The sequence below is a fragment of the Saimiri boliviensis genome, chromosome 7 (genome assembly GCF_048565385.1).
Source record: "Saimiri boliviensis isolate mSaiBol1 chromosome 7, mSaiBol1.pri, whole genome shotgun sequence".
Classification (NCBI taxonomy): domain Eukaryota; kingdom Metazoa; phylum Chordata; class Mammalia; order Primates; family Cebidae; genus Saimiri; species Saimiri boliviensis.
In genome coordinates, this window is record NC_133455.1 from 20,009,031 (window position 1) to 20,030,986 (window position 21,956).

At 50.8% G+C, this 21,956-nt stretch overlaps 1 protein-coding gene across 4 annotated transcripts in view; it reads left to right on the forward strand.

Annotated features, from left to right (window-relative positions):
• The window catches only part of RASAL1 (RAS protein activator like 1), a 35,769-nt gene that overhangs the window by 7,003 nt on the left and 6,810 nt on the right, over positions 1-21,956 (forward strand). For all 4 annotated transcript variants that reach the window (XR_012518337.1, XM_074402197.1, XM_003932230.4 and 1 more), the window contains 12 exons: positions 155-216; positions 5,358-5,487; positions 7,539-7,620; positions 7,724-7,855; positions 9,804-9,892; positions 11,518-11,635; positions 11,779-11,932; positions 12,307-12,371; positions 12,660-12,772; positions 15,863-16,055; positions 19,839-19,976; positions 20,840-20,984. Coding sequence is in view for 3 of the 4 variants with exons in the window: in XM_074402197.1 (XP_074258298.1) it covers positions 155-216; positions 5,358-5,487; positions 7,539-7,620; positions 7,724-7,855; positions 9,804-9,892; positions 11,518-11,635; positions 11,779-11,932; positions 12,307-12,371; positions 12,660-12,772; positions 15,863-16,055; positions 19,839-19,976; positions 20,840-20,984 (1,421 nt within the window). In the remaining variant the exon portion in view is untranslated. The remainder of the gene's footprint in view (positions 1-154; positions 217-5,357; positions 5,488-7,538; positions 7,621-7,723; positions 7,856-9,803; positions 9,893-11,517; positions 11,636-11,778; positions 11,933-12,306; positions 12,372-12,659; positions 12,773-15,862; positions 16,056-19,838; positions 19,977-20,839; positions 20,985-21,956) is intronic.

Sequence of the window (21,956 nt, forward strand, 5' to 3'; positions counted from 1 at the left end):
ACCCAAGCCTGGGCACCTGAGGGGAGAGGGGATGTGGGTCCACACCCCACAAGGGCATGCCCTCCCACCCAGACCTTGATGCCTGCCCCTACTTCTCTCTGGGTGGGGCAAGGGAGTCCCTGACTCAGACCCTCACGTGCCCACCCTCCTGCAGGCATGACGACGTCATCGGCAAGATCTTGCTGAGCAAGGAGGCCATTACGGCCGACCCCCGAGGTGGGCGAGGGGCAGGGGCAGAGGGAGGAGGGGGCCATGCTCAGGCTGGGCATTTGAGGGGGCATAGCACGTGGCACCAGGAAGCACAGAACCTTCAGTGGAAACTTATTTCTCTTGTTGCTTTTGTCTTTAATTTTTGTTTTTAATCGTCAGAGATGAGGTCTTGCTCTGTGCCCCAGGCTGGAGTGCAGTGGTGCTACCATAGCTCACTGCAGTCCGGAACTGGCTCAAGTGATCCTCCCATCTCAGCCTCCCGCGTAGCTGGGATTATAGGTGCACGCCACCACACCCAGCTAAATTTCTCAGAAATATCTTGTAGAGACGGAGTCTTGCTATGTTGCCCAAGCTGGTCTCGAACTCCTGGGCTCAAGCAATCCTCCCACCTTGGCCTCCCAAAGTGTTGGGAGTACAGATGTGAGCCACCGTGCCCAGGCTGGTCTTTACTTTTTGAGCAGTTAATTTGTTTGCCTAGTTCAATATTCAGATTTTACAATAAGCACCCCGGCTACTCTGACATCGTCAGCTTCTTGTATGTCCTTCTAGAAATATTTTAAACATATATAAGCAAATAACAGTAGTAATAGCAGGCTGGGTGTGGTGGCTCTCCCCTGTAATCCCAGCACCTTGGGAGGCAGAGGTAGGGGCAGGAGGATCGCTTGAGCCCAGAAGTCCAAGAGCAGCCTAGATAACATAGGGAGACTCTGTCACCACTACAAATTATTTAAAAATAGTAATAGCAGCAAACATTTATATACCATATATATAAATATAAACATATATATTTGTGTATTATAAATATAAACATATATATTTATGTATAATAAATAAATATACATATATATATATATAAATATGCTGATCGCTAAGTTCCTTACATGTATAGTCTCAGTTACCATCATAACCCCGTGAGGTAGGTTCATCATAACCCTGAGAGATAGGTGCTTTAATTATTAATGCCCACTTTAAGGGTGAATAAACTGAGGCACAGAGGGTTAAATGACTTCCTCAAGATCACGTTATTAAGTGAGGTAGCCAGGATTTGAACCAAAGTTGTCTAGTTCCAGAGTCTGTGCTTTTGTGTGTGTGTGTGAGAGACAGGGTCGCATTCTGTCATCCAGGCTGTGACACAGTGGTGCAATCTCAGCTCACTGCAGCCTCAATCTCCCAAGCAGCTGGGACTACAGTGCACTACCACCACCTGGCTAATTTTTGTATTTTTTTGTAGAGGCAGGGTTTCACCATGTGAAACCAGGCTGGTCTTGAATTCTTGTTCTCAAGCGATTCACCTGCCTCAGCCTCCCAAAGTGCTGTGGTAACAGGTGTGAGCCACTGCACTCAGCTGAGTCTGTGCTCTTAATACTGCCTGTTTTTTCTGTGCTTATTCAAATTGCAACCTTTTACACTCTGCTCTGTGTCTTGCCTTTTAAAAAAATTTTTAATTGATTACTTTATTTTTGAGATGGAGTCTTGCTCTGTCACCCAGGCTGGAGTGCAATGGCACAATCTCAGCTCACTGCAACCTTTGCCTCCCCGGCTCAAGCAATTTTCCTGCTTCAGCCTCCTGAGTAACTGGGATAAAAGGCACCTGTCACCACACCCGGCTAATTTTTGTATTTTCAGTAGAGACGGGTTTTCACCATGTTGGCAGGACTGGTCTTGAATTCCTGACCTCAGGTGATCCACCTGCCTCAGCCTCTCAAAGTGCTGGGATTACAGGCATGAGCCACCACGCCTGGCCTGTATCTTGCCTTTTTACTTCGCTAAGTATCTCTGAGATCTTTCTATAACGGTGCTTTCAGAGTTTCTTCGTTGTTCGTTTGCTATGGCTTCGTGGTGCTCCATTGTGTGGCTATACCACTGTTTATTTAGCTAGTTCCCTATTGATGGCATCTAGGGAATTCACAGTCTTTCCCTGGCTCAAGCAATGCTACAATAACTGGCCTGTACAAATATAATTTCACACATATGAAAGTTCTACCCATCAGATAAATTCCTAGAGGTGAATTGAAGAGTACATACATTTGTATACCTGATAGTTGTTGCTAGATCACCCTCCATGGAGGAGGTAACAATTTACTCACCCCACGCTCTCTCACAAACAGTTCTCAAAACTTTTGACCATGTATCTGACAGGTGAAATGTTACTTCAGCGTAGGTTTACTTTGCACTCCTCCGTGAGTGAGATTGAAAACTTTTTTTTTTTTTCTTTTTTTTGAGACCGAGTTTCGCTCTTGTTACCCAGGCTGGAGTGCAATGGCGCGATCTCGGCTCACCGCAACCTCCGCCTCCTGGGTTCAGGCAATTCTCCTGCTTCACCCTCCTGAGTAGCTGGGATTACAGGCACGTGCCACCATGTCCAGCTAATTTTTTGTATTTTTAGTAGAGACGGGGTTTCACCATGTTGACCAGGATGGTCTCGATCTCTTGACCTTGTGATCCACCTGCCTCGGCCTCCCAAAGTGCTGGGATGGTGAGTCACTGCACCTGGCTGAAAACTTTTTTTATATACAGTTTTGAAAGAATCACTTTATTTCCTCTTCTATTTATTGTCTATTTGTATTATACATGAATTTTGCCCCACACTAGGTTGTTTGCCTTTTCTTATTGATTTGTAGGAGCTCTTTACATATTGGGGGAGTTAATTCTTTGTCATATTAGCTACAATATTTTTTCTCCATTTGTCTGTTGTGTTTTGACTTTGCCTATAATTTTTTCATGTATACAATTTCTTTTTCTATTTTCAATCTCATATTTTTCTTTTGGTTCTGAATTTTCTGTTAGACCTAAAAAGACCTTCCCAACTCTACGATTAACAGAATGGAGTGGGACTCCGTCTCAAACAAAAATGAAAACAAAAACAAACACCATTAGCTAAAACCTAACAGGGAATGCTAAACAAAAAGCAAGGAGATCATGAAGAACTTCCCTGAAAGCAAACATCAATATCCATTCTACAGTCAACACAGAGACTAAAACTTGGACTTAGGGAAGGTGGATGTTACTCGATATGAGGATTCTCCATCAGGCTGAGACCCTCAAGGGGTCCCATAATAACCAACTACCTCTCCTCTCCAGGGATAAGCATCTTCACTTAGGTTTCCCACAGAGTAAGATCAAACAAACATGATTTCACAATCAAAGATCGCAAACGCAAAAGGAAATGAGACGCCATAGGCAACAGCAGAAACAATAATCATCTGATTTAGACCCAAAAAGACTTTAGATTCTGTAATTATAATATACAGGATTTTTAAAAGGAATCAGATTTAAAGAAATAAAATATGTAATCACAAGGAAGGCCAGCAACAGCAGCAATAAATTACAAGGAATTATGCCAGCAGATTTTAAAAAAGAATCAAATAACATTTTTAGAGGTAAGTATAATTGTTGAAATAAAAAAATTTAAATGGCTGAGTGAAACATCAGATTATTCACAGTTAAAGGGAGATTTAGTGAACTGGAAGAAAGGTCTAGAGAAATTATTCAGAATTTATCTTAAAGGAAAAGAAAGGAAAAAAAAAAGAAGTTCAGAGACATGGAAAATAACTGTGGAGGTTTAACATTTATTTAACTAGAGTTCCAGAAGGATAGAATTTTAAAAATTAGAGACAGGCAAAAGTCATAACAAAAACTGGGAAGAGGAAATAATTTTTAAGAACTGATCTAGAATTTTACAGAACTAAAGGAGGGATATGATTCCACAAATAGAAGAAGCACAATTTTTAATTTTAAGTGAGATTTTAAAAAATCTGTGTCTAGACACATTGTGATGAAACTGCAGTGCACCAAAGACACAGTCCTTAGAATTGTACTAGGTAGAAAAGGCTGGGCACGGTGGCTTCCGCCTGTAATCCCAGAGCTTTGGGAGGCCGAGGCAGGCCGATGGCTTGAATTCAGGAGTTTGAGACCAGCCTGGGCAACATGGCAAAACCTTATCTCTACAAAAACCACAAAAAATTAGCTGGCTGTGGTGGTACACATCTGTAGTTCCAGTTACTGGAGAGGCTGAGGCAGGGAGATTGCTTGAGTTTGGGAGACTGAAGCTGCAGTGAGCGGAGATTGTGCCATGTCACTGCACTCCAGCCTGGCGAGGAAAGCCAGAAGTCACTGGAACAATATCTTTTTTTTTTTTTGAGACTAAGTTGTTTCGCTCTTGTTACCCAGGCTGGAGTGCAATGGCGCGATCTCGGCTCATTGCAACCTCCGCCTCCTGGATTCAGGCAATTCTCCTGCCTCAGCCTCCTGAGTAGCTGGGATTACAGGCACGCGCCACCATGCCCAGCTAATTTTTTGTATTTTTAGTAGAGACGGGGTTTCACTATGTTGACCAGAATGGTCTCGATCTCTTGACCTCGTGATCCACCCACCTCGGCCTCCCAAAGTGCTGGGATTACAGGCTTGAGCCACCGCGCCCGGCCTGGAACAATATCTTTCCAAGCGTTGAGCGAAATAGGGAGAAATGCCCAAGATTTTTTTTTTTTTTTCAGGGGAGAGTATGTTGGGATGACATGATGAAGTTCTTTTTATACCAGGGTGAAGTGTGTGACAGCACATGGCTCCTAGCATTGGCCCTAAAACTAACTACACTGCCTGCATTCAAATTCTAGCTCTGCGGTTTGCTAGCTGTGGGACCGTGGACAAAGCTCTTCCTCCCTGTGCCTCAATTTCCTTACCTGCAAATGGGGATAATTGCAGCACCTGGATCAGAAGCCAGGGTCTTAACACATTTTTAATTTTAATTGAGGCGGGGCATAGTGGCTCATGCCCGTAATCCCAGCACTTTGGGAGGCCGAGGTGGGTGGATCTCTTGATCTCAGGAGTTCGAGATCAGCCTGGGCAACATAGTGAAACTCCATCTTTACAAAACAGTACAAAAATTATCCAGGCATGGCGGTGCATCCCTGAAGTCCCAGTTGGTCAGGAGGCTGAGGCAGGAGAATCACTTGAGCCCAGGAGGCAGAGGTTACAGTGAGCCAAGATCGTGCCACTCCACTCTGTCCTGGGCAACAGAACCAGACCCTGTCTCAAATAATAATTATAATAATAATAATAATGAAAATAATGTTAATTGAATTTTTAAGTTAACACAATGTCCAGTACATGGCAGACACTTCATACATGCTGGTGCCTGTGACCTCCAGGGATTGACAGCTGGATCAACCTGAGCCGAGTGGACCCAGATGCAGAAGTTCAGGGTGAGATTTGCCTGTCGGTACAGATGCTGGAGGATGGGCGGGGCCGCTGCCTTCGCTGCCATGTGCTTCAAGCCAGGTATGCTCAAGGTGCAGGTGGTGTGGAGGGTAGTCTGAGAATGAGCAGGGGTCCCCTGGGTCTCCCCTGCTGCCTTGCCTTTGGGACCTCCTCACTGCTGGGGCACTTCTGGGCTGACAGTCAGGTTCCATGTATGGACAAATAGTCCAAGCTCACTGGGTTGTAAGTTCCTGGGGCAAAAATCCTGTTGAGTCCCCAGGGACTAGCAGCAACAGACCAGACACTCGGGATGACAGGTGACAGGTGAGTGTGGAGGTGTAGTCATCAAATTGTAACTGACAAATACCCAATTCATACTGGCTTAAGCAAAAGAAGTACTTTATTGGCTCATATGACTGACATATAGCTTCAGGCATGGCTGGATCCAGGTGCTCAAACGATGCCATTAGGAATCTGTCCTTTAGCTCTGCTGATCTCTGTGTTAGCTTTGGTCTTAGGCAGCCTCTCCCCAGGTGAGAGATGGCCCTAACAGCTCCAGGCTGGCCCCTGCCAGCTTAGCCACTCCAACAACAACAGCAAAACACTTCTATTTCCTACCATTTCCAACCACTGTCCTGGGATTAATTTTGACGGGCTCAAGCTGGGGCACATGCCTATCTCTGAACCAATTACATCGAATAATGGGTCAGGCCTGAGTCACAAGCCCGTTCCTGGGGCAGAGGGAGGAATTGGTCCCCACTAAGTCATGTGAGAGAGGGGTAGTGAGAAAGACGGGTCCTGTACCAAAGAAAAGTCAGACAGAAGATGGATGCAAGACCAGGAAAACCCACAGGTGGCCCTCTAGGGGCAGCAGCTCATGGGACATCCCTCCTCCCTCCTGCCAACTCATCATGGCCATCCCCTTCTCCCTTCCTCAGCTCTCTGTCATCTTGCTCCCCCAAATGCCTCCACCCTTCCCCTCTCTCTCTCTCATCCTGTCTTGCTGCCTCTTTTTCACCTCCCCAGCTCTCACTTTTAGGCAAATCCATGCCCAGATTGGGAAGGGCTTCCTATTTCTAGCTCGCTGTGTGACCGTAAAGCCCTTCCTTGCCTTCTCTGGGCCTCTCCCACCACCTCCAGACTTTTGCTTCCAGCCTTGGTCCCAGCTGGGACTCCCTAGAGTCTGGTTGAGGGAGAACCAGGGAGGCAGGGGACAGGCTGAAGGACTCAGCAGGGGGCAGGGGCTCCTTGTCTTTCTTGTGCCCATGGTCCCTTCCCCAGCCACAGGGCTGTGCAGGAGCCTTGCAGGCATGAGAGGGACTGATTGCTGTCGCTTAGCAACTGGGCCAGCTCCTAGGAAACCGATGAAGGCTTTGGATGCTGAGCAGAAGTGGGAAGGGAGCAGGAGGGAGAAGGAAGCAGCCCCCGGTGTGGGGGTGGGGTGGTGGTATGTTCCTGGGTTTGGGAAACCTCAAGAAGGAGGGATGGGGAAGCTGCCTGGAGTAAGACTTTTGGGTTGTCACGGCAACCAACGACAAGGAGGCCCTGCCTCGCGCCTGCTCTTGGGTCCTAGACAAGGTGTGGGCATGGGTGTTTGTTGAATGACTAAATGAACTGAGCAGCCACCACCTGCCAGGTGCTGTGCTAGGCCCTTCACACACATCATCCCATCTCATCCTCGGCTCTATGAGGTTGGTCTGTTATTACTCCCATTTTCCAGGTGAGGAAATGAAGGTGTAGAGAGGGGAAGTGACTTTTCCCAGTGTCCCCTAGCCAGTGAGTGCAGAGCCAGGCTTTGAACCTTTGCATCAAGTTTCCCGTATGGGGCCTCCAGGGAATCTAAGGCTCCCCCTGCTGCCGCTGCACTTCCACTTGCTGGGCTGTGTGATGCAGGACAGGACTTTCTGGTGCCTCGTTTCCTCATCTGGAAAATAGGGACATGTGAGTGCCTCCCCACAGGGCGATGACAGGAAGACACTGGGTCTTGAGGGGCAAGGTGAGGGGTGTCTCTAGCTGGACCCTGACAGTGGAATAGTTCGTTGCCCTGGAAACCAGCGACATTGGAATGATCTGCTGGGATCAGCCTTTCCAAGGCCAAGTGTTCACTCACTCCTTTCCCCGTCCGTTCCCAGGGACCTGGCTCCCAGAGACATCTCCGGCACGTCTGACCCATTTGCACGTGTGTTTTGGGGCAGCCAGAGCTTGGAGACCTCAGTGAGTGGTGGAGAATGAAACCGGGAAGCAGTGGGGCGTCTGGTGCTGGGGTGGGGGGTCCCCGTCAGCTCTCCCACTCACGGACCACTTCCCTTGTCCTCAGACCATCAAGAAAACTCGCTTCCCTCACTGGGATGAAGTGCTGGAGCTGCGGGAGATGCCAGGTGCCCCGTCTCCACTTCGGGTGGAGCTCTGGGACTGGGACATGGTGGGCAAGAACGACTTCCTGGGCATGGTGAGCCTCACTCCCTGCAGCACCCTCCATGGCTCCTCAGTGCCTCCAAGGGGGAAGATGAGACAGGCTGAGTCCTGGCTCCCAGAAGGGTGGATGTGCAGCTGGCTCATCAGGTTCTCCTGGTTAGGCCTGGGTGATGCAGTTCCATTGCTCTATTGTACAGGTGAGGAAACTGAGGCTGTTAAAGGTACAGGAACCTACCCAAGATCACAGGGCGGGCCCAGATTCTTATTCTGGGATGAGAGCATGACAGATGACTGTGTGCTGGCCCTGTGCTGAGTGTTCCTCCCACGGAGCCTCGCTGCTTCACCTTCATGGCCACCCTTTGAGGCTGAGTCTGTTGCTATCCCCATTTTACAGATGGGAACACTGAGGCTCAGAGAGGCTAAGTGGCTTTTTCAAGGTCATACAGCTAAGAAAGAGCAGAGCCAGGATTTGAGTTCGGATCTCTTTGACTACAGACCTATGCCCTTAATTCCTACCCCTGGAAGTCCTAGGCTCAGGGTTTTTCTCTTGGTTTTTCTATCTTTGGAAACAGCCTGGTAGTTTCTCAGATAGTTAAAGATAGAGTTATTCTATGACCTAGCAATTCCTCTCTTAGGTATATACCCCAAATAAATGAAAACCTATGTTCACACACAAAACTCTGACATTACTGTTCAGCATAAGTCATAACAGCCCAAAATGGAGAAAACTCAAGTGTCCATCATACATAAACAAAATGTGGTCTCTTGATACAATGGAATATTATTCAGCCATAAAAAGGAATGCAGTGCAGCAAGTCCTCACTTAATGTCATCCACAGGTTCTTGGAAACCATATTCTCAAGCAAAATGACATATTATATGCTGTAGGAACTTAACTCTTGCTTATCTTTTAAGTTTTAATTTTTTTTTTTTTTTTTTTTTGAGAAGAAATCTTGCTCTGTTGCCCAGGTTGGAGTGCAGTGGCATGAACTCAGCTCACTGCAACCTCCACCTCCTGGATTCAAGCGATTATTTTGCCTCAGCCTCCCAAGCAGCTGGGATTACGGTGCACACCACCATATCTGGCTAATTTTTTAATTTTTAGTAGAGACAGGGTTTCACCGTGTTGGTCAGGCTGGCCTTGAACTGACCTGAAGTGATCTGCCCACCTCAGCCTCCCAAAGTGCTGGGATTACAGGCATGAGCCACCCGCCTGGCCTTACTTCTTGCTTATAGTAATTAGCCATGGTATATTTGATTTCCTTGCACGTTGTGAGTCAGGACTTACTGTATGGGCACATGCTACAACATGGATGAACCATTGTGCTAAGTGGAAAAAGCCAGCCCCCCCAAAAACACGTATGATTCCGTTTATATGAAATGTCCGGAATAGGCAAATCTATGGACACAGAAAGCTGTTTAGTGGTTGTCAGGGGCTGGGGGACAGGAAGTGACTGGTCACGAGTACAGGCTTTTTTAGGGCTCGTAGACAATGTTCTGGAATCAGCGGCACAAGTAATCGTGGCAACTCCGAATATACTAAAGATCATTGAATAGTACACTTTAAAAAGGTGAATGGCTCGGGATGTGAATTCCATCTCTATAAAGTTCTTTTAAAAGAGAGAGAGGGTGGGGATTGAGGGTCTTCAGAGCTGTCCTCATTCCTTTTGATAGATGAAATTTACGTCCCTAAACAGAGCTGAAAATACACTCAGTCCAGACATGCTATCTCTAGCAGCTGCGTGACCTTGGGCAAATCACTCCACATCTCTGAGCCTCAGTTTCTTCAACTGTAAATTAAGTGTCCCTGGGATGCCCTCAGTGTCCTGGCAGGAGCTGATAATTTGAGAGAAGGAGGGGACACTGGCAGGCCATTCTGTCCCTCTGTGGGTGGGCAATCTGCTCTTCCAGGGCTGGGTGAGAACTGAGCAGGGCGGGGCGGGGCAGGGCCCGGCTGAGGGTCTGTGTGTCTCTCCCTAAAGGTGGAGTTCTCTCCGAAGACCCTCCAGCAGAAGCCACCCAACGGCTGGTTCCGCCTCCTGCCCTTTCCCAGAGCAGAGGACGATTCTGGGTAAATGTGGGTGCAGAGGGAGGGGGCCAGGCTGGAGCCACGTCGGGCAGCATCCACAGCATGTGGGCAGAACCCATGCCAGCCCGCACACTATCACTATGCTACTTCATTCATGCATTCGTCCGTTTAACAACTGTCTTCGGACAGTCTCTCAAGGTGTTTACATAAGTCCACGTGAGTTTGCTTTACACCCATTCACCTATTCATGTGCAAATATGTTGGTTCACACTTGATGTATATTCTGAACTTTGGGTCCTTCCACACGTGTCCATACTGTTTATTCTCGAGCACACTTGGTTAAACCATCTCTGCTTGTCCTGTCTTGTTTATACCCATCAAGATCAGTTCACACCTGTTTGGACTGGCCACACCTGTTCACACCCATCCATGCTTGTTCACACTGCTGACACTCATCTACACTTGTCCATACATCCTGTACATAATTTGTGTACCCCAGCCATATCTACCCACTCCGGCCACAGCTGTTTCTTTTTTTTTTTTTTTTTGAGGCGGAGTTTCGCTCTTGTTACCCAGGCTGGAGTGCAATGGCGCGATCTCGGCTCACCGCAACCTCCACCTCCTGGGTTCAGGCAATTCTCCTGCCTCAGCCTCCTGAGTAGCTGGGATTACAGGCACGCGCCACCATGCCCAGCTAATTTTTTGTATTTTTAGTAGAGACGGGGTTTCACCATGTTGACCAGGTTGGTCTCGATCTCTCGACCTTGTGATCCACCCGCCTCGGCCTCCCAAAGTGCTGGGATTACAGGCTTGAGCCACCGCGCCCGGCTTCACAGCTGTTTACATTGTGTACATTCAGTTTTTGTTTTTGAGATGGAGTCTTGCTCTGTTGCCCAGGCTGGAGTGCAGTGGTGCGATCTCAGCTCACTGAAACCTCCGCCTCCAGGGTTCAAGTGATTCTCCTGCCTCAGCCTCCCGAGTAGCTGGGATTACAGGCGTGTGACACCACGCCCAGCTAATTTTTCGTATTTTTAGTAGAGACAGAGTTTCACCGTGTTAGCCAGGATGGTCTCGATCTCCTGACCTCGTGATACGTCTGCCTCGGCCTCCCAAAGTGCTGGGATTAGAGGCGTGAGCCACCATGCTTGGGCTGTACATTCCCATTTATACCTGTTTGCACCTGCCTACCCCTGTTCACGACTGTCCGCACATGTCTATACCTGCCCACACCTGGCTTGTTTTGCGAACATCCACCCTCTTCCCACGTGTGCCCATTGGCCTCTCGTGGCTCTCCACACCTGCCCATGCACACTTGTGCTCTTCCATAAAAGCATCGTTTCTTTTCTTTTTCTTTTGATTTGAGATGGAGTCTCGTTCTGTCACCCAGTCTGGAGTGCAGCGACACAATCTCAACCTCTGCCTCCCAGGTTCAGGCGATTCTCCTGCCTCAGCCTCCTGAGTAGCTGGGACTACAGGTGTGTGCCACCACGCTGGCTACTTTTTGTATTTTTAGTAGAGATGGGGTTTCGCCATGTTGGTCAGGCTGGTCACAAACTCCTGACCTCAAGTGATCCACCCACCTCAGCCTCCCAAAGTGCTGGGATTACTGGCGGGAGCTACCACACCCAGTCGGATCTTTCATTTTCTTATGATCTGATCCTGGACAGGGGGAGCCTGGGTGCCCTGCGCCTGAAGGTGCGCCTGACGGAGGACCGCGTCCTGCCCTCCCCGTGCTACCAGCCTCTCGTGGAGCTGCTCATGGAGTCTGTGCTGGGGCCAGCAGAGGTGGGTGCGGCAGGCAAGCAATGCTCCCGGGGGTGCTGGGGGTCTGGATCCTGGCCTCCTCTGCCTCACGGAGCCCTGTCTAGGCCCATCGGCTTTGGAGGTCCCAGGGGCTGAGGTCACCTCTGCCTCGCATCCCCACCTAGGAGGACACTGCTAGCCCCCTGGCTTTGCTGGAAGAGGTGACCTTGGGGGACTGTCGCCAGGACCTTGCCACCAAGCTGGTGAAACTCTTTCTTGGCCGGGGACTGGCTGCACGCTTTCTGGACTGTCTCACCCGGCGTGAGGTGGCTCGGACTGGTGAGTTGCCCGCACAACCCCCTGCCATCACTCCCTCTCCCTAATGATGGGTCTGCGGGAGGGTCCCTGGGGGAGGAATGGGGAGGTATCAGGCAGAGGGAAAGGGCTTCTTTTTCTGTGGGTCCCTGTACTGTGCACCCCCAGAAGACTGGGAGCCCAACTGTTTACTCAGGCCCTGGTTTTGCCACTCGCGAGCTGTGTGACCTCAGGCAGTTCACTTAAGCACTCTGGGCCTCTGTACTGTGAATGGGGTTGATGTTTTGGGTCTTTCTGATTCTTGGGGCTGGAAGAATCATGACCCCCACCTTGGGTAAATGGGGTCAGCTGGGTGCAGCTCCCCAAATCCCAGCAAACACTTCCTCCTGCCCTCCCAGTGGATCCCAACACGCTCTTCCGTTCTAACTCCCTGGCATCCAAGTCGATGGAACAGTTTATGAAGGTGAGTAGGTGAAGGCCTGGGGGGGCCAGGCGCAGCTTCCTCGAGTACGTCCTTCCCAGTGCCTGCCTGGATCCCACACTCGGCTGGCTTCAGACAGCACTGGGTGACCGAGTTGCAGTGCTGGTGGCTGGTGCCAGGCCTCGCCCTGAGTTGCACCTGGGTGTGTCTCCCACCCCAGCCCTGGCCTCTCTCTGAACCTCTCCCTGCATGGTCCCCCCTGTGTCCAGCTCATGGGCATGCCCCGGCCTCGCCCTCAGCCCTGCCCTGTGTGGTGCCCCCTGCCCCCAGCTCGTGGGCATGCCCTATCTGCATGAGGTCCTGAAGCCCGTGATTAGCCGTGTCTTTGAGGAGAAGAAGTACATGGAGCTGGATCCCTCCAAAATGGACCTGGGCCGTACCCGGTGAGCAACGCCCTGACCCTCTAATGACCTCCCCTGGCTACCCGGAGCCCTGTCTGGGGACTGGGTCCATGCTGGCTGCCACCCACCCTGGGGGCACGGCTGCTCAGGAGCTCAGTGGCTGAGCTCAGAGCCTTACACACGAGCCCTTAGGTCCTCAGGCTGTAGTATAGGGGTTACGGTTGGGACTCTGATACTAAGCTCCCTAGGTTTGTAATCCCAGCTCTGCCACTACTGGTGGACAAAATTGCCAAAACTTCTATGTGTTCATTGTTGAGTTGTTTTCTTGTGTGTGTGTGTGTGTGGTGGGGGGAGGGTTTGAGACAGGGTTTTACTCTGTCACCCAGGCTGGGGTGCAGTGGTGTGACCACGCTCACTGCAACCTCAACTTCCTGGGCTCAGGTAATTCTCCCACGTCAGCCTCCGGGGTAGCTGGGACTACAGGCACACATCACCACGACCAGCTAAGTTTTTGCATTTTTAGCAGAGATGGGACTTCGTCACATTGCCCAGGCTGGTCTCGAACTCCTGGGCTCGAGCAATTCTCGTGTCTTGGTCTCCCAAAGTGCTGGGATTACAGGTGTGAACCACTGCGCCTGGGATAATCAAATTTTTTTAAGATTAAAAAACCTAGGCCGGGCGCGGTGGCTCAAGCCTGTAATCCCAGCACTTTGGGAGGCCGAGGCAGGTGGATCACGAGGTCAAGAGATCGAAACCATCCTGGTCAACATGGTGAAACCCTGTCTCTACTAAAAATACAAAAAAAGTAGCTGGGCATGGTGGTGCGTGCCTGTAATCCCAGCTACTCAGGAGGCTGAGGCAGGAGAATTGCCTGAACCCAGGAGGCGGAGGTTGCGGTGAGCCGAGATCGCGCCATTGCACTCCAGCCTGGGTAACAAGAGCGAAACTACGCCTCAAAAAAAAAAAAAAAAAAAAAAAAAGATTAAAAAACCTAAAATATTGATCTAATGTTCTTCTACTTAATGCACATATTACTTCTAAAATATCCCTTATCCAGCTTGTGAGAATACTGTGGCCTGAAGCGCGGGCTCATGACATCTGCTCCATGGTTTGTGGGACTTAACTGAGTCATGCATGTGGCTCCACAAGCATTTGTGATTTTTTTTTTTTTTTTTTTTTTTTTTTGAGAGAGTCTTGCTCTGTCGCCAGGCTGGAGTGCAGTGGCACAATCTTGGCTCACTGCAACCTCAGCCTCCCTGGTTCAAGAGATTCTCCCGCCTCAGCCTCCTGAGTAGCTGGGACTACAGGCGTGTGCCACCATGCCCAGTTAATTTTTGTATTTTTAGTGGAGATGGGGTTTCACCATGTTGGCCAGGATGGTCTCGATCTCTTGACCTCATGACCCGCCTGCCTAGGCCCCCCAAAGTGCTGGGACCACAGGTGTGAGCCACCGCGCCCGGCCAGTGATCTTTCTTACTGTGGTGCTGTGGTTTGCTGACATTGGTGATCTTTGTCACTGTGGTGCTGGCAGTTCCTGAGCGGGCCTGCCTGCAAGGGAGATGGTGGAGTGCTCAGTGAGACTGCGAGGAAGCGCAGCAGTGGCTGGAGCTCATTCCGCCCCATCCGTGGGCTCCTCCTCCTTTCTCTCCAGAACCTTCTCCTATCTGGCCCAGAAGCCTGGGGCTGTGGAAAATGATTGCTGGGGTATCCACTGGGGACTGTGGCAGAGACAGGAGAGGGTCTTTCCTTGTGCTGTGCACACCTTCTGACTACCTTAGAGGCAGGCGTCAGGGCACCCTCTTACTGATGATGCAACTGAGCCTCAGAGAGGCAAGGTCACCTGCCTGAGGTCACACAGCCAGGAAGTTACAAAGCAGGGATTTTGTTCCAGGCCCTGAGCAGAAGGGCACAGTCCATCTGTGAGACTCCAAAGTCGAGGGCTTTTCCTAGCACACTTGACAAGAATGGAGGAGACTCGGTGGGCACCCATGGGGAAGGGGCATTAAGGGAGCTGGGTAGGGCAGGGTGGCAGGCAGGCTCTGGAGTTGGCAGTCCTGAGTTCTCATCTCAGCTGTGCCATCTCCCCAGTAACCTCTCTGAGCCTCGGTTTTCTTCTCTGTTAAATGGGAACTTGCTCCACCAAGTTGCTGTTAGGATTAAACGAGACCCTGCCAGAGACAACGAATCCAGGGCTCAGCACACTGGGTGACACAGTGGGGCTGAGAACCCCCAGTTCTCAGTCTGGTGTGGGCAAGATGGACCCTCCATCTGTGGGGAAAGAAAGGAACACGGTAATAGCAGATGGAAAAGTGCCGTCCTATCATCCACAAAACAAAACAATGATGGAGTACCAGGCTCTGGGCTGAACGCCGAAGATTCAGGAGGGAACAAACAGTCCCAAGTCCCTATTCTGGGGCCAGACAGATAATGAGCAACTGGAGGAAGAAGCTTTATTGTTTTTTGGTTTTTTTGAGAGGGAGTCTTGCTCTGTCACACAGGCTGGAATGCAGTAGCGCAATCTTGGCTCACTGCAACCTCCACTTCCCAGGCTGAAGTGACTCTCCTGCCTCAGCCTCCTGAGTAACTGGGATTACAGGCGTGCACCACCACGCTGGGCTAATTTTTGTGTTTTTTGGCGGAGACGAAGTTTCACCATGTTGGCCACGCTGGTGTTGAATTCCTGATCTCAAGTGACCCACCGCCTCGGCCTCCCATAGTGCTGGGATTACAGGCATGAGCCACTGTGCCTGGTCGGGAAAAGGTTATTGAAGGGGACCAGGGGCTGTAAGGAAATGAGGCAGGGGAGAGGCCTGCCATATTCCATAGGACGGGGACGGGGCGACCTCACAGGGAAGGGGACGTCTAAGCAAAGACTTACAGGCAGTGAGAAAGGGAGTCTTGTGGAGATTTAATGGGAGAGCATTCTGGGGAGGGAGACGAGCCCAGTGCAAAGGCTGTGAGATGGGAATGAGCTCATCCTGTTTGAACAACAGCAAGAAACCCGGTGGGAAGGGGCAGGAGGGAGGCTGCAGAGGTGTGGGAAAGATGGGTCCTCTCTGTGCTTGGCGGTGGAGGGTTTGGGGCAGGCAGATGCTGAGCCCCGAGGCTGAGCTGCTCCGCCGGTCCCTCCAGGAGGATCTCATTCAAAGGCACACCCTCGGAGGAGCAGATGCGGGAGACCAGCGTGGGGCTGCTGACGGGCTACCTGGGGCCCATCGTGGATGCCATCATGGGCTCAGTGGGGCGCTGCCCGCCTGCCATGCGCCTTGCCTTCAAGCAGCTGCACCGGCGCGTGGAGGAGCACTTCCCCCAGCCGGAGCACCAGGTGCGCTGGGCTGGGAGGCTGAGGCTGGGGACCGGCCGGAGCTTGTCCAGGGTCACTCGGAGGAATCAGAGCAGAGCTGGGACCTGAACCCAGGCTGCTGGCATTAGAGCAATCTGTCCTGGCAGAAGTGGGGACAGCGTTCTTGGCAGGGTCCGGGTCCCAAGAATGATAATAATCATAAAAATAGGCCGGGTGCAGTGGATCAAGCCTGTAATCCCAACACTTTGGGAGGCTGAGGAGGGTGGATCACTTGAGGTCAAGAGTTCAAGACCAGCCTGGCCAACATGGTGAAGCCCTTTCTCTACTAAAAATACAAAAATTAGCTGGGCATGGTGGCGCACGCCTGTAATTCCAGCTCCTCAGGAGGCTGAGTCAGGAGAATGGCTTGAACCCAGGAGGCAGAGGTTGCACCACTGCACTCCAGACTGGGTGACAGAGATAGACTCTGCCTCAAAAGAAAGAAAGAAAGAAATACAATAATGGCAGCTAGCACTATATATAGCCTGACCATGGGCCAGATCTCATTTTAGGTGATTTATGCATTTATTACCCTATCTAATCATCACTTGCACCCCGTGAGGTGGATACCAGGATTATTCCCATTTTACAGAGGAGGAAACCAAGGCCCAGAGAGCTTAAGTCACACAGCTAGAAAGGGGTTACACTGGGACTGGCACTCACCCAGGCAGGCTGGCTCCTGAGTCTGTGCTCATAACCAGCAATTAATAGAGTCTGGCACAAAGTAAGTGCTTCTTAAAATTCCAGCTGTACGACAAAGAGAGAGGAAGTAAGAGAGAACGCAGATCTGGCATACAGTAAGTGCTCAGAAACACCCAGCATAAAGTCTAAAAATAAATCCCTGCAGGTGTAGTCTATACTAACAAGGAGAGAAAAGTTGAAACTCAGACGCTGTGAGTTTTTGGCACAAGAATCAAGCAGCCAGCGTGTGCGGTGGGAGTGAGTTGTGGAGACTGCGGCCAGCTGGAGCCCCCAGAGCTTGTCTAAAGCAGACAGCTCCAGGGGATTGCTGCCATATAGAAATGGGAGCCAAGTACTGCCAGATCTTTAGAGATTCTGGATTTTATATGAGGCGTCTTATTTATTTATTCATTTAGTTGTTACTTTTGAGATGGGATCTTGCTCTGTTGCCCAGGCTGGAGTGCAGTGGCATGATCATAGCTCACTGCAGCCTCTATCTTCCAGGCTGGAGTGATCTTCCCACCTCAGCCTCCTGAGTTTCTGGGACTACTTGGCCGCACCACCACACCCAGCTAACTATTCATTTATTTTTGTAGAGACAGGGTCTCACTATGTTGCCCAAGAGGGTCTCAAATTCATGGCCTCAAGCAATCCCCCTGCCTCCACCTCCCAAAGTGCTGGAACTACAGGTGTGAACCGCCGTGCCCAGCCTGGCTTCTTATTTTTGAAATGTCAGCATGAATTCACCTGAAAACCAAACACACAGAAACATTTTGGGTCGAGCATTTCAAAACATTTGTGGTTGCACTGGCCTATGGGCCACCAGTTTGAGACCCCTTGATTGAACGTTCAGCACACTTCCCGAGGTGGCTGTCACTGTCCTCACTTGCAGATAACATCGGGTGAGACTCTTCTGTAGTGCTGATGTATCAGACCCAGGGGTCACTTTGCAGGAAGATCTGAGACCTGTTACAGGACATCACTGTCATAGCCCACTTCCTAGAACATCATTGGAGAGCGTTTGAGTTATGCCATATCTCTCTCCACTTCTTGTTTACAGACAGGGAAACTGAGGCCCAGAGAGGCAAAACACCTTGGCCAAGGGTTTTCCAGACTCCCAGTTGAGAGTCCTCCCCGGCTGAGGAGTGAGCTCTGGGCCTTGACACTGGGATGTAGCTTGGCTTATACTTCACCTGGCTGGGCTCTCACCCGGGCTGCCGGCAGAGGTGTTAAGTCGGCCACAGCAGTGGCAGGGAACAGGGAGGAAGAGGAGGAGGCCAGCTCTCAGATGGCCTAGACCTTGTGGGAGCCAATATCGGTGACATCCAAGTGTCCCCTAGTTTTCAGCCCCCAAGGCGGGCCGAGAGCAGGAACTTTCTCAGGCCCGGGGAACCCAGGGAAGCCTCCTTCTCTGCTGTGCTGATACCGGTTCCTCGCCCTCAAAAAGGAGGAAGCTAATGAGCTGATGTGCAGACTAATATTACTCTGGACTACAGATGGTGGTGTGGTGTGGTCGCTTTGGGGACAGTTCAGGGCTTCAGATGGAGGGGAAGACGCTTCCTCTGGGCAGTTCCAGGTACCCAGCTCCTGCAGGGCTCACTGTCAAGGCCAAGATGACACCCCAGGGAGGGCATTGTTTCATGTGTGACTGCAACCTCTAAATAAACACAGGCACAGTCTCTCGGGCTAAATATAGTGGGGCAAGTGTGAGAGGTGGGTGGGGAGCTGGTTTGTGGGGAGCAAGATGCACCTAGGGTGGAGGGACACCCTTCCCTGTGTCACCTCCACTGGCGCTGGGGAACCAGCCTTACCTTTAGATGGGCCAGGCCCCGGACTCACATGGAGGGGCACCGTACTCTACAGTTTGTAGAGGGCAGAGGTTGGGGGTGGGGAGGTGCACATAGGATGGACCCCAAGACTGGGTTCAGTACTGAGACTCAGTTTCTTCATCTGAAAAAATGGGATAATGGCACCTACCTGCCCCCACAGGGTTATTTGAGGACTAAATGTGGTAGTTGAGGCTTGGTTTCTAACACTTAGTGAGGGCTCCTTGGTAGCTGGTGTTGAATGGCAGGAGAGTGTGGTGAAGAACAGGGAGTTCAAATCCTTGGCTGGGCACAGTGCCTCACGCCTGTAGTCCCGGCATTTTAGGAGGCCAAGGCAGGTGGATCACTTGAGGTCAGGAGTTCAAGACCAGCCTGGCCAGCATGGTGAAATCTTGTCTCTACTAAAATATATATGTATATATACATATAAAATACACACACACACACACACACACACACACACACACACACACACATATATATATATACACAAAAATTAAAAATTAGCTGGATGTGGTGGCGTACACCTGTAATCCCAGCTACTCGGGAGGCTGAGGCATGAAAATCACTTGAACCTGGGAGATGGAGGTTGCAGTAAGCAGAGATCATGCCACTGCACTCCAGCCTGAGTGACAGAGCATGACTCTGCCTCAAAAAAAGAAAAAAGAAAGAAAAAAAAATCAAAGTCCAGCTCCTGGCTCTGCCACTTATGGCTGTGTGGCCTTAGGCGAGGAAGCTTCCCTCTCTGGGCCTCAGTTGCCTCTGCTGTAAAATGGAGATGTAATGCTTCCTGGGGTGAGTATTAAATAAACAAATGTATAGAGAGGTATCTGTCCTGCTGCTGTTGTCATAAATCACAGATCTGGGTTTGAATCCTGACTTTGCCACTCATTAGCTGTGTGACCCTGAGCAAATTGCTTGATGTCTCTGAGCTTCTGCTTCCTCATCTGTAAAATGGTAGTCATGATGGTGCCTCCCTCATAGGGCTGTGCTCTTGGCATAGTGCTTGGCGCAAAGGCAATTCTGAGGACATTTGGCCAAATTTGCTTTTGTAGAATTGGTTTTGTTATTCCATTTTCCAGGTGGGAAAACTGAGGCCCAGAGAGGAAAAACTTCCTTGGCCGGCCAGTGGGGCTTCCTGGTCAATTTCCCATCCCATTTCTCTTTGCACCATGAATTTCTAGTTCTTGCTGCCTCAGTTTACCTAGCTGGGAAGTGGGTTTGGGGGGCTCCTCTCACCTGTTGCTCCTCCCAGCAGGACGTGAAGTACCTGGCCATCAGTGGCTTTCTCTTCTTGCGATTCTTTGCACCGGCCATCCTTACCCCGAAGCTGTTTGACCTGTGGGACCAACACGCGGACCCCCAGACGAGCCGCTCACTGCTGTTGCTTGCCAAGGTGCCAGCCGTGAGGTTCCCCCATCCCCCATACTCTTAGCCGGGGATAAAGCATGGTAGGAACAGAGCTGGGAGGCCAGACCTGCAGAAGACCCAAAGAACACCCAAAGAAACCCATGTCTGAAACACCACCACTAGCATTTCATTCCAAGGGTGAAGGCAGTCATTATGACTCCAATTTCCTCTTTGGAAATGAAAATCCAACTCTTCCAGGAGGAGGGTGGCAAGCAGGCTAGCAGTCATTCCCACCTTGGTATGAGTCAGATCGTCTTTTGCAAAGGGGCAACAACTTGAGGTTCTGCTGAGCTCCCGGTATGCATGGTAGGACTGAGCAGTCCTGGCTGGGGGAGTGTCTGGGTTTCGGAGGGAAGATATTAAGGTCACTGGAGGGTGAAGATTCCAAAAAGAGGAAGGCAAAAACAGGTATCACCCAAGGCAGTGATTGATATGAATCTTCTTATTTATTTATTTATTTGAGACAAGTCTTGCTCTGTCACCCAGGCTGGAGTGCAGTGGCGGGATCTTGGCTCACTGCAGCCTCCACCCGCCAGGTAGAAGCGATCCTCCCACCTCGGCTTCTGGAGTAGCTGGATTTATAGGCATGCACCACCATGACTGGCTAATTTTTGCATTTTTAGTAGAGATGGGGTATCACCATGTTGGCCAGGCTGGTCTCGAACTCCTGACCTCAAGTGATCCGCTTACCACAGCCTCCCAAAGTGCTGGGATTACAGGTGTGAGCCACCTTGCTTGTCAGTATAAGTCTTCCTTTTCCTGAACATTAGTTTGGGAGCCAGGAGTCCACAGAGGGCCCTCCCCTCTGCCGTGACCTTGGCCCTGGCATCCCCCGATTCTTTGCTCCAGGCTGTGCAGAGCATCGGAAACCTGGGCCAGCAGCTGGGCCAGGGCAAGGAACTGTGGATGGCCCCCCTGCACCCCTTCCTGCTGCAGAGCATCTCACGTGTCAGAGACTTCCTGGACGGGCTGGTGGATGTGGATGGGGATGAGGGTGAGTTCCTCTGGTCCTGCCACACCTGGCTTTTCAACCCACTTGGGACACCACTCAGGGATGCCCCCTTTCCCCCACCAGCTCCTCAGCACTGAAAATGTGAATCTGCGGGTCAGTCAGTCAGTCAGTCAACTAACATTTCCTGACACCTACTGTGCTAGGTCCCAGAGATGAACAGAGCCCAGAGCCCAGGTGCTGCCCTCCAGGCAGGCTATCCCAGCCAACGTGGAGATGTGGTTGTGAGCGGGATCGTGGCATGGTGTGCGTGCAATCAACAAACATCGATTAAGCGCTCACTATGTAATAGGCACACTTCTAGGTGCTGGGGATGCAGCAGCGAACAAGACAGAGAAAATCTCATCTCATAGAGGTTTTATTTTGTTGGGGACCACAGGCTGTCAGCTAGATGAATAAGCAACTTATGTGGGATGTTAGAGAGCTGTAAGTGCTAAGGAGGGAAAATGAAGGAGGAAAGACGGGACCTGAAAGGGAACAGGTAGAGAGCCGTGAGGATCCCGGGAAGAGTGTGCCAGACAGGGCACAGCATGTGCAAGGGCCCTGAGGAAGGACAGAGAGCAGAAGTGAGCACACCTGTGAAGAAGAGTGAAATGAAGCAGAGGGGAGGCAAAGAGGCGAGGCCAGAGAGGTGAGGGGGCCTCAGAGGCCTCGGGAAGGATTTCAGCCTTGACTTGCAGTGAAACAGAACCACAGGATGATTTGTAGCAGACAAGTTGTGGTTGAGTCCATGCCAAATGTGGGGGCCAGGTCATCACCTAGTTGGGTCCCAGTCCCATGGGAGCAACCTGTCGGAATGTAGAGCCTGATTGTGGCACGGTGGGGTCCCTGTGGTGCTGGCGTAGGGTGGTGGGGCTGTGTCCTGGCTCCCTGGGCATGGTTAGATGCAGGGCACTGCCTGGATGGGACCCCGTAGGGTATGGCTGCTCCTGCAGGAGTGCGAGACCAGCATGGCCA